This window comes from Chionomys nivalis, chromosome 14, assembly GCF_950005125.1.
Source record: "Chionomys nivalis chromosome 14, mChiNiv1.1, whole genome shotgun sequence".
Lineage (NCBI taxonomy): Eukaryota > Metazoa > Chordata > Mammalia > Rodentia > Cricetidae > Chionomys > Chionomys nivalis.
Genome location: NC_080099.1, coordinates 43,571,579 through 43,586,654, shown reverse-complemented (window position 1 = coordinate 43,586,654; position 15,076 = coordinate 43,571,579). Strand labels below are relative to the sequence as shown.

Here is a 15,076-nt window from a genome sequence, read left to right as displayed (position 1 = left end):
TGTCCCCAGGCTCTCAGAGTCCCGACTTTCCACCTCACACAGAAGAAGCTGGTCTGCGAGAACATTCCTTTTACCTGCTTCAGAGAAGAAAGCATTATGATTAAGGCACGTGGGTAAGAGAACCTAACGTCTTCTGCTTATGTCTCTCTGGGCCAGACTGTACACAGTGTTTCCCTATGGCAGGAAAATGTAAAATGTGAAAACCACAATGAAGTCCACTCCTGCGTACGTTGCCTTTCTACGCCCACATCCTCAAACACTTGGACCAAGTGAATGAGCTTCTTAAGCTGAATGGAGCTCCCAGCAGGGAGGCCCCTACCCTTTGCTAAGGCTAGGGCAGGGTGAGGTTTTGCTTGTTTATGTCATAAAGTGGACACCGGCCTTTAGCTGCTGCTTCTGTAAATTTAGTCTGTGTGGTGCGATGGGGTAGGTAGGAGGAGGAAGTGATTTGGAAAATACCTCCTCCCCACATCACAGACATTCATGCCCCATTGGAAGACCCTCAAATTAGGTCCTATAATATGTGCTTGGGTAAAGCAAATCCCCGTCTGGCTTTGGGCGGTGTGTGACCTCATTTCCTGTTTTATATAACCAGGGTGTAAAGCTAACAGCGTAATATATCATGGTCACGATGTCAGCTGCAAAGTGGAACCGATGTTCGGCAAGCTTCCAGCAGTCACCTAGCACAGGGCCCCCAAAGCTTGAGGGGATGTTAGTAGAGTCGGTGTGACTGCCTGATGTCACATCCCTGCGCCTCCAGCTCTGACCGAAAGTTAGAATGAGTTTTATGTGCAATGGCAAAAGGAAATTCTTTCTGGGGAGCAGAGGACAGGTTTGGGAGGGGGATTATGTCACTTTACTGGTTATGAAAGAAATTACCCCTAGTGCTTTTGGGATGGAGAATATGTAGTTTCACAGTTCATTTGGGCTTCAGTCACCCTATAGTGTCATGATGGCCCCTACAACTTTTGTGAGCTGGGGACATGGCTCAGCGGTTCAGGCGTTCACAGTGCCAGTGCGAATGGAGTTTGAATCCCCAGAACATACACAGATGCCACATGAGTATGATGGTCTGCATGCAGTAATTCCAGCTTCAGAAGGTAAAGACAGGGTATCCCTAGAATAGGCCAGCTAGTAGGACTAGCTGCATCGGTGAGCTCTGAGTCCATTGAGAGACCTTGTCTGAATAACTAAGGTATGTCACACACATGTGAATGCGATACCCTCCCCTCATCCCAGGTATGCCCATACACATCCAAAACATCATACACACATGTCCACCACACATACACATACAAACATGGAAAAAGAAAAAAACTTAATTTGCGAAAAGTAGAAAGACACCATTTTGCTGTTGTTGAATGGTGGATGGACCACTGTTACTATGGTAGCCGATATGACAAGAATATCCCTGTGCTGTGGGCCTGAGTCCTCTCCCTAGCCCTTTGGTAAACAGAAATTCCATCATATAAGCATCGAAAGTGATGATGATGACATCATTTCTGTTTTGCTCTTTGTGGTCAAGGGCACACCTAAGAGGCAATCTCAGCTCTCCTAACCCCTCAAGCATTTAAAAGGCATAGAGTCACCTTCTAAAAGTTGGCTCATCAAAAATGCGAATTTCAAACTTCGTGGACAGGCTGTCCTGGGGCAGCAGAGGTGTTTGCCTCAGTACTGAGTCATGTTGGTGAGTTTTGTGTGTGTGTGTGTGTGTGTGTGTCTTAGGTAGATAAGAGGTGAGAAGATCATTTCCAGAAGCTGCTACTCAAAGGCCCTAGGCATAACCTTCTCCCAGCTCAGCTCATTTTATGCATTTCATAGAAATAATAATGAACTAGGACTCTGTGGCCAAGAAAGATCAGAGAGATAAAGACTGTGAGCGTCAGGGAGGGAGTGACCCTAATATCCAAAGGGTGAGAATTCTCCAGGGAGAGGAAATAGATCTGAGTCTCCAAGATTCCCAGCAGGACCTGCCCCGGAGGCCACAGCGGATGCTCAGGGCATCTCATCATTTTGTTCATTTTGCATTTCTCATGGCTCAGAGAACTCAGCAAGCTTTGGAACAGATGGTGCCTGTATCACAGGATGTCCCCTTGTCCTATTTATTCGAGAATGAACCACGTCTTTGTAAACACTACAGTCGTGGCACAGAATCATAATTGGGCCTCTTCATCTCTGGAAAGGAGAACGGTTGCTTTAAGGTAGCATTTTTCAAACTGTGGCTGTGACCCATTAAAGCTGTGGTTTGGAATCGAGCTAGGTTTGACCTTTTAGTTCACAGAAAGAACACAACGTACCCCATACTTTTTGTGAAATTGTATTTCAGCCTGGTGTATATGTAAGGGTTTCTATGTTCTTGGTTATAATGGTGAGGGGTGGGGTACTCCAAAACTCTGAAGTACCACTTAAGATAACTTACAATATTATTACTATTGTTACTATTGATTGTTATTTGGGGGTACGCATGGTGTACTTGTGGAGGTCAAAGGACAGCCCTGTGGAGTGGATTCTCTCCTTCCACCTTTTCGTGGATCAAACTGGGGTCTCCAGGCCTGCCCAGCAGCACCTTAGCTCCTGAGTCACCTCCCAGAACTTCATGCAACATTAGAAGGAGAAGGAGGGTTGATTGTCACTGTAGCGTGAGTGCAGTCTGCCCATCTGTTTAGCTTCTGCTTTTTGCGGGGCTGGAGATTGAACCCAGGGCCTCGGGCTTGCCGGGGAAGCTCTCTCTCTCTCTCTCTCTCTCTCTCTCTCTCTCTCTCTCTCTCTCTCTCTCTCCTCAGCTTTACTCCAGTCCTGACTGGTTATTTTTCTAGGTGGTCCATGTGCATGACTGAGTAAGAGAGAGAGATACACACACACACACACACACACACACACACACACACACACGCAGAGAGAGAGAGAGAAAGAGAGAGAGAGAAAATTTAAAAGAGACAGCTATTGAGCGAGAATGTTGATTCTGCCATATGCTAGGCAACAGAGTGCCTGTTCTTAATTCTCACATCACATCCTAAGACAAAGCCCTTTGACACTGACAGAAAATTTTGAGTAAATCCTTAATTTTTTCCAGTTCATAATAGCTTAAGTAGAAGCCTGTCAACTTGACAATAGCTGTATGATCTCGCGTACTGTGTACAAGGAAGAAAAAGTCCTTGAGTCGTTAAATGTGCTTGTAAGTTTCTAGATGATTCCTCTTCCAGAGATATAGTAAATCCCTCCTATTGCCTTGCTTCCAAACAAGGTGGAACTGTTTCTACTTTAACTTTTCTCATTCGCCTTCAGTGTCTCCTACTTAATAGTAAGATGACTGTAGAAAAAGACGCAGTTGACTCTCTGGAATGCCCGATGTCACCTCCAAGATGCCCAGTGTCCTTCCACAGAGGTACGCTCAGAAACCCGAGACGTGTTACCCATTAACACAACATTTATTAGTATCTATAGGGTGCAGAGTGTGATACAGGGGGGAGGGGCGGGGTAAACAACGTCAGGCGTCTTCATCAGAGCCTGCTCTGCAGCCAGGGACCGTGGTGACTTTAGGCAGTATTCTGGGCAGAGCTGGGGACTTGGGCACCTCTGCCTTCAATGCAAAGCAGGGGCCTCATCCTCCATGGCAGCTGATAGACCAGTTAGTCTTTTGTCTGGACACACTGGCGGCCACTGGGGGAAACGGCCAGCTCCATTTCTAGGATGCTACTGTCAAACGCCCATATGCTCCTCATGTTTTGTAGGGAGCATTGGATGCCTTGTCACCATCAGCTTGGAACTGAGTGCATGTGAGAGGCACGTGACAAGCAGATGGCTTTGAGACTTAGTTATGGAAGAGAGTTGCACAACCGAACGTTCCCACGTTCAATGTTCCAAACAGCACAGGGACCCGCTTACTGCTCCCTTTCTGCAAGAACCGACAGCTCTTTTCCTGACTGGAAACTAGTCCACCCCCGTGAGGCAGACGCAGGGCTAACACTGAAAGTCCTGAGTTTACTTTGCCAAGCTTGTCCCCTATCACTTTATTGGGGGTTATCTACCGTGCAGGATTTCTAGGGCATACTATTGACTTTGATTCAGTAGGAATCTATGCAGCTCGGGTTTTTACTTGACTCGAGAAATTAATCCACAGCATCTCTCCTCATGAGTAGATACCCAGGGAGAGGATACCAGACTGGCATGGTCCCCAGGGGCCACCATCCAATGCCTGACACACACGGGGCCTGCAGTACCTATTGAGCAAGCACACAAATGGTGGCTTGGTTGGTTGTTAAGGCCACAGTGCACAGCAATGCTTTGAGCCTCTGAAGTCACAGACCCCATTTCATCAGTGTGCAGTGGTTTTCAGTTTGTCTTGGCCAATGTTATCCTTGGGTTTGGTTCCTATAAGAAAAACTACTGACTAGTCTAAGTATCGTAGATTGCTTCTCTGTACACTTTTCCTGGCCACATCTTCAAATCATCATACAAAGGCATAGTAACCCATGTTTTATCATTCCCCGCGTGCCTGAGATTTACTAAAACAAAACAGAATTGTATTAGCCAAGTTATAGACTAAAAAAAAGGTCATGAATCATCTTATTATAAAAAAGTAAAACATTGTTAAAATTATTATGAATCTTTTTTAAAGGCAGGAACTCTCTATATACCTACCCCTGGCTGTCCTGGGACTCACTGTGTAGACCAGGCTGAACTGAGTCTTACAGAGATCCACCTGCCTCTGCCTCCTAAATTCTGGGATTAAAGGTGTGCACCACCACATTCGACAGAACATTATTATTTACCATGTTGTCAGATAACTCAGTTCAGCTCCTCCATCAGCACTTTGAACTCTCAGAGCTTCATCATCTCTCTCTCCCATCTTAAATATGACCGTGTTGTTATAAGAATTTTTTTGGTGGGGGGGATAATTCCTGTAGATCCTTGTCAAACAAGTGAAAACTCTCATTGGTTTTAATCCACAGCCACCATATTGTTGCTTTAGATTAAAAAAAAATTGTGTGCATGTCTGGGTGTGGGTTTGTATTGTGCATGCAGTAGCCCTGGAGGTCAGAAGAGGACATCAGGTCCCTGGAGTTGGAGTTAGAACCAGGTGTGAGCATGGGATGTGCGTGCTGGGAACTGAACTATTCTTTATGGGAGCCATACGCTCTTAACCGCTAAGCTGCCTCTCCAGCCCCTAGATACCCGTCTTTAAACACAGTAGAAGACAAGGAAGAAAAGCCTCAGGCATAAACGTAGTGTGTTAGATAATTAAGTAGCTTACGCCTCCTACACAGTTATTATTAGTCTCTGGCTGAATGCGAATCCGTTTAATTCCTTCAAGCTACATAAAATGTGACGAAAATATACAGTCTCACAGTATGTTGAAATGGCGTATGAAAGGCTTTCCCACGGCATCTGTGTCATATGTCAGAGATGAATAGTGTTTCTGATTTGATGGCCACTTGGGCCAAGTTTACTTTAAGAGGAGGCCAGCTTGGAGAAACAACGGTAGCAGAAATGGTCTCTTGGGAAAGACTATTGGTGAGGTTTAACATTTTTTTTTTTTGAGGTATGCTTTCTTTATGTCTTCTAAGTGGGCATTTTATAGGCCCTGGGCCAAAGTGCCTTAAAACCATGCTTAACTACCATGGACACTGCCTGAATGTTCAGGGAGACCCAGGTGGAGGCAGAGGAGGGTGAGGTTCGAGGAACCTTCGTCTGAATAGCAGCTTCTGCTCTTGAAAGTGTGATGGGGAAGCCAACAACATCTACAGGACCTGGGAGCCCTTTCCGAACACAGCGCTCCCTCACCAGCCCTGTCAAATCAGCTTTCATATCCAAACCAAATCCTCAGGTGATCTGTATGCATGTACGATTTTGGGAGTATCATCCTGGGACCTCAAAGTTTCTTGGTGACGAAGTACACCATGCCATGGCTTTGCTTTCTCTTTCTCTCCTTGTGTTTAGAATCTCCCCGTTTTAGAGGCTAGCATCCACAGCTGAGACACCCTTCTCTCCTCACCGCTCCTACACCTACTCTCTTAACCCTAGATCATTGTGCTTGCTGTTATCAAGAAACCATTTCCGGGGTTCATCCCCTGACTGTAGAGGTTTCCTTGGTAACACCAACTGCTGGGATGAGCCTTCTTATATGCTATGCTGAGATCCCATGCTTCTAGGCTGTCCGCGGAAATGCCACTCCCTTTTGGTTTTAAGTGCCATCTGTGCAAGGGGGAGGGGGTGTGGGAGGAGGATTTCTGTCTCCATCATAGAATTCCTCCAGTTTCACTATCGGTTTCTTTGCTAATATTTGTAGGGTGCTGGTGGGGGAAGGGTAGACCTGTTAGGTGCCTGGGGTAGTCAAACCAGGGCTTTCTCAGTAGGGGAAAAGAGCATGGAACTGCTAAGGACCAACTTCTCAGATCCCTCTGGAGGCTTCACATGGCCCCATCTTTGCGTCCTGAGGTGCAGCTTGCGGCAGGTGCCCGGAGGCAACCAAGACCTAGACTGACCAGCCAGTTGGCCCCATAGAAGCAACTTGGTCCTTCTGTTCCAAACTGTGCTGGCAGGGGAAGGGCTCAGCAGAAAAGTGAGCTGGCAATTTAGAAGCACTGCTTACGAATTCAGGCTCTGTGGGCTGGGGGTTAGCGCAGCCAATGGTCAAGGGAACATTTTAGGGTCAACCAAGATAGGGAGCACCCAGGCAGATCCCCCTAGTCAGAAGATACTGGCAGGGGGAGAAACAAGATTGCTTTCTGGCCATAGTGAGTCCGAGGACCGCGCTTGCAGCTCCCGTTCTTCTTGAGGCCCACAAACCAGTTCTTCTCTGCGTGCTTCTTGGATGTGTAAGTGTTATAATGGTTTTCTTCCAGCCTTTCTAGGAACAGGCATTCCTCATCTGGTGTCTGCTAAAGGATAAAAACCAAGGGAAGAAGGACAGAACAATTAGTGAGTGGTTTGAAACAGGGTTCCCTTCCTCTCTTGTTCACCAGCTGTGTGAGGATCTCAGATCCTCCCCACACTGATGATTTTAAGGCTGGAATTTTTGCCTCAGTGTTGTTATGAACAAAAATACTTATGTGAAATGTCCTTTGCACATCCAAACACACAGAGGAGCTTCAGTGTGTTTCTGTTGCTCTCAGACAGGCCTTGAGCTCCTGATTCTCATCTACCTGCCTTCCATGGGCATGTGCCACCATGACAGGACACTTAGAGAAAGAAAAAAATAATCTTACTTATTTCTGTTGTTTCTGAAAAGAACTATACTTCTTAATTTTAATAGAAATGGGTTAAATCAAGATGTGAGAGTTAGCCAATAGGAGGCTAGAGCTAATGGCCAGGCAGTGTTTAAATGAATACAGTTTCTGTGTGATTATTTCGGGTGTAAGCTAGCCGGGTGGAGGGAACAACAGTTTGATATATTGCCGGAGAGTAAATGCAGGACTTGTATATTCTAGGCAAATGTTCTACCACAGAGCCATGTTCCCAACTCTAGACAACTGTTCACACTTCACAAAACCCTCCCCTATCTCCTCGTGCACATGTAGAATGTATAAGCCTCTACAGATATAGAGACTATTAAGGTCATAGTCTCCTTTTTGATTTCTTTGAGACAGGATTTCTCTGTTTTACAGTCCTGTCTGTTCTGGAATTTGCTTTGTAGACCAGGCTGGCCTCAAATTCACAGAAATCTCTCTGCCTCTGCCTCTGCCTCTTGAGTGCTGGGATTAAAGACATGCACCACCACCTTATCTGCTGTTTTAATATTGAGCAAGAAACTGATGAAAGTATATTCAATATCCCTACCAAGGAAAAGCGAAGTTAAAATATTTATTAGTTAGGATATCTTTCTGAGTATGACTTGAAGATAGGTATCAAAATCTGAAACATTCTCTCTCCATGTTTCCCTTTCTCTTCTTTTTTCCAGTTCTGGGAACTGAACTTAAGTTCTCCCACACGCTAGGCAAGCCCCTCCTGCCCTAAAGCATGCGTTATTATCTTTGGTGCAGCAATTTCCCTTCTAGGACTTTGCCATTAGGAAGCAGTTGAATGAATTTAAAGTCCTGTTTTGAGGGTGGATTTTGAAGTATTGGCTATCATGGCAGTACAATGGACGATGCCTATGGCAAGATGATATTGGAGGGGATAAAGTCCCTTCCTCACAGTAGAATCCAGTATGGCTTTGGCTTATTGAAATAGACCAAGCATGTTAATAATATGGTTATTTGGGAAAAGTCTATCAGCTGATATTTTGCCTTCAATTATTCTAGTAAGAGGGAAAGAAGTCAGTGTTTCAATCATCTATAGGAGCAGATTTTGGAATGCTCATACTCAATTTGAATTTAAGGCAGCCATGTGGAAATTCTTACGCTATACACTGTCCTTTTGATGACCTGCCGTATCGGACTGTGCCTTTTCCAAGTCACACGATCCTTATGGACTCTCTTCAAGCACAGCTGAGTTCTGATTCCCTTTCTATGGTTTTGGTGTTTTATCAGATCATTCATTGTTCTTTATATGTGGACATGTTTGTTTTATTAGGGTATGAGACCTACCAAATGGAGAGGTGAATCTTGCTAGCCTCTCTGGTCTTGTATTTCCCTTTAGACTCGGCTTTGCGGATGCTGGCTGCTCATTACCTCGCGAGTGGGTAAGCGGAATTCTTTTCTCTTCCTGCTTGGGTGGGAGCCAGATTTCTGCTAAGCAGAGTTTACCGCTGAGCGACATCCCAGCCCCAGAGCTTTTATTAGCAAGGAACTATGCAACAGGAAGTGTCCGGCTTCTTATTCATTTATAGTCTGGGGAAGTGACACCTGGGTGAGACATTGTGGACCCTTCTGGAACAAAACAGGCTATAAATATAGTATTTAATTGAATGACTCTGCCTCTGGAGGAACTTGGTCCAGACACTAGTACTAGGGCACATTGTTGAAACAGAAGGAAGGAGGTGGTTTTAGACTGTGTGGGTCGTCATGACCCTGGAGTAGGATCATGGCCCTCAGTGGGTGTCGGGTGATGAAGGTGGGGTTGGTCCCAGACCCTATCTGCTGTTCTTTGTCACACTGGTGCAGCCGATGTGCAGAGTGGCTGAGTCATGGCTGAGGTGGCCAGCCATCTCAGAGCTACTGCACCACGCAGCCAGGCTTTGTGTGCACTTACTATACATTTGGCACAATGCTGGGTACATGGTCCTCAGCCCCTGATTCATGCCTATTGTTGTGGCTGTTTCTATTTTTATATTTAGCATGCTTCCCCTGCCCCAGTTACTTCAGTGACATACACACATTGTAGAAAATCTGGAAAATACAAGAAGCCATTAGTGTTTTATAAACCCACCCACTTACCACCACTGTAGATAACTATATTAATACTTCATTATACAATGTTTCAAACTTAATTTTTTGAAACAAAAAATCTGGTCTACACAGACCACAAATAGGAATTGGAATGGATGAATACCTAAAATTTGCTCTGAGTATGAGAGAGTTTTCAGCTCTGTTAGACTCTTTCTTTGTCAATGTGGTATATGCAAAGATTCGTAGGTAGGACATGCTAAGGTCTTATTTGGGTGAATTCATTGATGGCTATGGTGGATGTGGGACAGGGATTTTTTTTCTAGAGCCTTGAGAACACTGACTTCAGGCAGTTCTCCCTCAACATTTATATTTAAGTGTAAAATATTAGAATAAGTGTCAAAATTAATTTCAGATAGAAAAAGTCTAAAACCTCAGCACAATCTCTAAGACATAGTGAGTAGGTGGAACTCACAAGCTGATCGTTTGTCTTAGAGGTATCATCAGTACAGGACCCCCCTCCAGGTGCCAGAAGCTAGTGAGCAAGTTCCCCATGCTGTCCCCTTGGACCATCTTGAGCCTGTGTAGGTACTGTCTGTTGCAATAGATGGGGCTCACAGTTGACAAACAGCTAGTTAGAATAGGAAATGTATGAGCTTCATCTGAGAGTCTAAGATGGAATGGTTGACTGATTTGGATTTGATGGGTGATTAGAAGAATTGCCTTAAAGTCCATTTCTTGGGTAGCAGTCACACCCAGCTCCAATCACCTGAACTGTCTTTTCCCATGACAGCGTTCCATCTTCTGCCCTCTAGTGGGCAGTGGGGTAGCTGCGCTGTGTTCACACCTAGCAGGCTTCTACGCCTGTACTGCTTTGGCAGTTTGATACCACTGAAAGTCAGCCCACACTAAACCTGCTTTCCAGACAGCCTTTTTTGTATGCCGCATCTTCCCAAAAGGGAAGGATTTGGGCCACAAATTACAGGCAAGATTCTGATAAGTGCTCGGATACAGAGAAAGGATCACTGAATCCAAAGCATTGCAAGTTGATTTAACATTGTAGGTGACCCTGAAACAGAAGAGACTATCTTCAAATTTTTATACAATTTAATGTTTTAAGTGCTAAACTACTGCAATTTTGATTTTTTAAAAAAGCATTAAGAGATGGGAGAAGTAACAATACCCAGTAAACCTGACATCAGTTTCCAGTACCGACATTAAAAAAAAAAGTCAGGCTTGGTGCATGCATGTCCCAGCACTAGGTATTGGAAGACAGGCAGACCCTGGCCTTTTTTTTTTTCTTCTTTCTTTCTTTCTTTCTTTCTTTCTTTCTTTCTTTCTTTCTTTCTTTCTTTCTTTTCTTTCTCCCTGGCATTTTCTAGCAAGCCAGCTTAGTCTACATGGCAAGTTCCAGGCTAGAGAGGGACCCTGTTGAAGCCCTCGGGTGCTTATGTGCACACATGTGTACCCCCCACCAAACAGGCAGGACATTAAGAGACACACATAGCTCTCACTCAACTCAGGGACACTTTTGGACCGAATGAATAAAGTAGGATTAGGCATTCTGGAAGGAGTGCCCAACAAGTTAGCAAACCACCAACCATCATTTCTTCTCTGTGCGATAATTGGAGTATTTTGAGAGAATACCACAAGAAACTCTTTTATGTTCATGCCTAAAATAGAGCAAGGTGGAGGGTGGGAATCGTACTGGAAAAAATAACAAACAAAGACTAATTGAGGGTCTTTCGTTTGCATCTCCCACGTAACAAGACTTCTGGAAACCTCAAGCCTTGGCTGAGTCTGGAGGCGTCAGCCTCATACTTACTGAGCCGTATAAAAGCCCGTCCGTGTCCATGGCCAAGTACTGGCCAGTCTCCGTACCCTTTATATACACTTCGCCCGCGCTTTCCGCACTCAGCTGCAGCTGAACTGGAATGAAAATAACACGAGCAAAAGTCAACAAACACTTTTGCCAGTCGCCCCGCAGCCAGAACAGCCGGCCATGGAAAATTCTGCTCATGCGTTTTGTAGCGGAGGACGAGCCCTTTGGTGAATCAAAACAGTAGTTCCCTTTCCTTTCTGCTCATGAGGAGTGACATTCCTGAGAATATAAGAGAGACAGTCCATATGCCCCGTGCACACCTGCCCAGCTCCTCTGTCCTCTCCCCCGTCACCTGAGGGGAAATAATTACAGGGAGAGGTGATCCTGGTTTCCCTGGTTCCGCTCGGCTAGTCTAGTTCTTGGAGTACTGTAGAACAGGCGGTGACAACAGTTTTAGCTGTCACCCTACTGGATAGGGACGCACTTTCAAGGCAGAGAGTGACATGTTGGCGGATCATTAATATTTTAAACCCAGAAACCATTCTTTTCCTAGAGAGGAGAGAGTTCAAGGGAGTCAGGACTCACCCACAGTGAAATTTAGTAAACCCCTCCACTCCCAAGGCATTCCAGATGGGGCTCTGGCAGAGAGGAAGTGCTCAGGGAGGGTGAGGAGTTACCCATTTGCCCATAAATGCAGGGATGGGACAAAAAGCAATGTTTTCAACTGGGGGTCATTTTCTTCCATAAGGTATGCCTGGGGATTGTCTGTGTCATTACAGCTGGAGGGGATGGAGAAGGACACTGGCTTTAGTGGGCAGCAGCCAAGCATGTGCAAAACATCCTCCGATGCAGAGAGCACCCTAAAGGGCCTGGGACCCATGCTAAGACACCTTACGACTGAAGGCAAGGATCCCAAGTTGCTTAAGACACCTATAACCATGTGTTCTGGTTGGCCCTCCCAAGGAGCTTTGGGTAGTGATGGACGTATCTCAGAGGCTAATACCCAATGGATAATTGTTATTTTGCTTGTTGACCTCTGAAGGGAAGTGCGTTAATGGTTATCCTTGGGAGAGAGAATTAATGTTGGACTCCTTTGGACAATTTTAGTCTCTAGACGGTCACAACTGTCATTCTGACTTGGAGTGAGAGGGCCAAAAGTAAGTACGTCTAGAAAGTAGATTAGCAGTGGCCATGGCCTAGGCAGGGGTCAGGATTATTACAGGAAAATATAATTAAGAGGTATGTGGAGTTTTACTGCACTTCCACTCATAATGAAATCAGGACCAGGATGGTAGCCCCATAAACAGGGCTGGGTTGGAGGGCAATGGACTTGACGGATTTCTCTATGGGTCCACGTAGACCCCTCCCTCACCTCCTTCAGTATAGCGATGGATACACAGCTTCAGTGGCTGAGCTCCTGGTCCTCCCTTCTGCACATAAGCTTCATCCTGGGAGATGGAAGCACACCGAAGGCCACTCCTAGGGATGGCGCATGTGTGCTTTTCTTGAGAGAGCATGTGCATGACTGCCAAACACATAGCTCCCCTCTGCGACAGCGTTAATGTTCTTGTCACACAGTTCTCCACCCCTGCTTTTTCTTAACAGCTGTCAGAGATGAAAGAGGTTGCTTTTGGGGTGTGTGTGAAAATTTAAGTGTATGAGTGTTTACACTGCACGTGTGTGTGTGTGTGCACCACTTGTGTGCAGTTCTCATGGAGGCCAGAAGATAGATTCAGAGCCTCTGGGACTGAATTTACAGACAGTTGTGAGCTGTTCTGTGGGTGCTGGGAATTGAACCCAGGTCCTGTGGGAGAGCAGCCAGTGGTGTTAAATGCTGAACCATCTCTCTACCCTCTTGCATGTTCTTTTTGCTAGTTGACTTGTGCTCCATTTTGTAGCTATCTGTACTCTGACCGTTGACCACATCCTGACAGATGTGCTGCTGTTTCCCTCTTCCCGTCTGCTTTCCTCATCCTACAGCTCACGCAGGAGTGACACAGAGTTACATCACCTCTAGAAGATGTACCTCTCCACCCTCGGAAGTCTGCTGTAGAGACTCAAGACTTCCCCCAACTTCCTGTGGTGAGCAGAGATAGTTGAAATTACAGGAAGGGAGTTGGGAGCTACCAACTTCCATTCCTACTGGGCTCCCTAACTCTGGTCATCTCTGAAAGTCTGGTCATGAGACAGTAGGCCTAAGAACATCTAGGAGCTGCTCTCTCCAGCCTCTCAGAGCAGTCACTTGCTCACTCTGCTATACCTGTGTAACTTTCAGTTCGTGTGTGTGTGTGTGTGTGTGTGTGCACAAAAGTCATTAGGCTAATGTTGGCAGAAATGGTTCTGCCAAGCCACCCTCAACAAGCTGTGGTCTTTGAGTTGTGTTCCCAACACATTCTCTGGAATTAACGGGACCAAGATAAGAGATATGAGACTTGAGGTTGGACTGTGCCTCCAACTAGTGGGGTGACCCTGGCCAGGCTACTTAATCCGTCTTGGGCACAATGGTGGGTGTTAGGTTCCATGTCTATCCAGTTCTCTCCAGATCTAACTGTCTGTGAAGCAGGTGGCTACGTATGATCATGATGCTCTGGGGACAGAATGGCATGGTGTGTCCAGGTGAAAGAGCGCAGCCGTGGTGCATGCTGTGACGTAGGGAAGTCTGTGATTGCAGTTGAGCCAAAAGCCCAGAATAAGCAAATACGTAAATACAGTGAGGAAATTAGTGGAGCCCAAGGCCTGAACAGGGACTGGGGTAGATATGGAAGGATCATGGTTAAGAGCCTGGGAGAGTCTTTCTTGAAAATCAAAAATAATAGAGATGTTCGTACAACCCCATGAAGAAAAGTTGTAAGGGCCATGAGATGGTTCAGTGGTTAAAGCCTCTGCCTTGTAGACTACCAACCTGAGTTCAAGCCCAGGATCCCACGCTAAATTAGTTTTTTTTTTTTTTTTTTTTTTTTTTTTGAGATAGGGCTCCACGTAGCCCAGGCTGGCCTCAAACTTGCTATGTAGCCAAGGATGACCTCAAACTCTCAATCTTCTTGCCTCTGTTGCCCAACTACTAGAATTACAGGCTTGCTCCACCAAACTCCCCACAGAAGGTTTGTTTGTTTGTTTGTTTTTAAAGCATTTAACACCTTAGCTCTTGCTGCAGGGCTGGGTGAGGGCAAGTTCTTCCTTCTGTGGAATCCCATCCAGGCCTTGGAAAGATCTCACAGAGGTAAACAAGAGCTGGGGCCTGCCTAGAACGTGACCTCAGACCTCCGCCAGGGCTGGTTGGTGTGCCGGTGAGAGTCGGCTCAGGAGTTTCCTCTCTAAATATTATTTCTCTAGGATGTCCAAGTTTCGTAGCTCATTTTCGCTGGGTTCCTTTCTGGCTGTGTTTCCTACACATGTATTTCTGTGAGCACGGCTGGAAGGAAGGCACAATGCCCAGCCTACACCGCTCGTGTCCCCGACTGGCTGCCCAACCCTCTTGACGGTGTGTGTGTGTGTGTGGTGTGTGTGTGTGTGTGTGTGTGTGTGTGTGTGTAACAGGACTCCATTCTAGTTTTGCAGACCTACACCCTCTTAGCTGCTGGCTGTGGGGAACACTCAAGGGAAGAGGAAGTGTGACCTCAGAAAGAGGCAGGAGCTGGCTATACAGCACACAGCTTCCATCCTGTAGCAACAAGGCAGGGAAAACGGTTGAAAGCAATTCAATGTCCCCACCCCCCACCCACCCAGGAGTGCTGAAATCTGTGCTCATTGCCAGAGGGGGTTCGTGCATCCAGGGCTTACACAGGACTAGGGTGACAGACACACAAACCTATGACTCAGCAGCTCACTAACAAAGGCCCCTTGTTTGAAGGCAAAAGTAGATACAAGAGTAAAAGTACAATTAAATATCACTCCCGTCCCTGTGGCTCTGTTCCTCTCTCTGCCATCTCCTCACCTCTGTTCTTGTAGAGAAAAGCAGGAGATGGCATCCAGCCACAAAGGGACTGCA

General features: G+C 46.0%; 1 protein-coding gene across 7 annotated transcripts in view; it reads right to left on the bottom strand.

Moving 5' to 3' along the window:
- Nucleotides 1-5,489: 5,489 nt before the first annotated feature.
- The window catches only part of Fgf1 (fibroblast growth factor 1), a 97,483-nt gene continuing 87,896 nt past the window's right edge, over nt 5,490-15,076 (bottom strand). For 6 of the 7 annotated variants that reach the window (XM_057788776.1, XM_057788771.1, XM_057788772.1 and 3 more), the window contains 2 exons: nt 11,092-11,195; nt 5,490-6,881 (listed from right to left, as the gene is read on the bottom strand). In XM_057788776.1, the coding sequence (XP_057644759.1) occupies nt 6,687-6,881; nt 11,092-11,195 (299 nt within the window). In that variant the 3' untranslated portion in view covers nt 5,490-6,686. The remainder of the gene's footprint in view (nt 6,882-11,091; nt 11,196-15,076) is intronic. The other variant, XM_057788777.1, reaches the window with a different exon arrangement.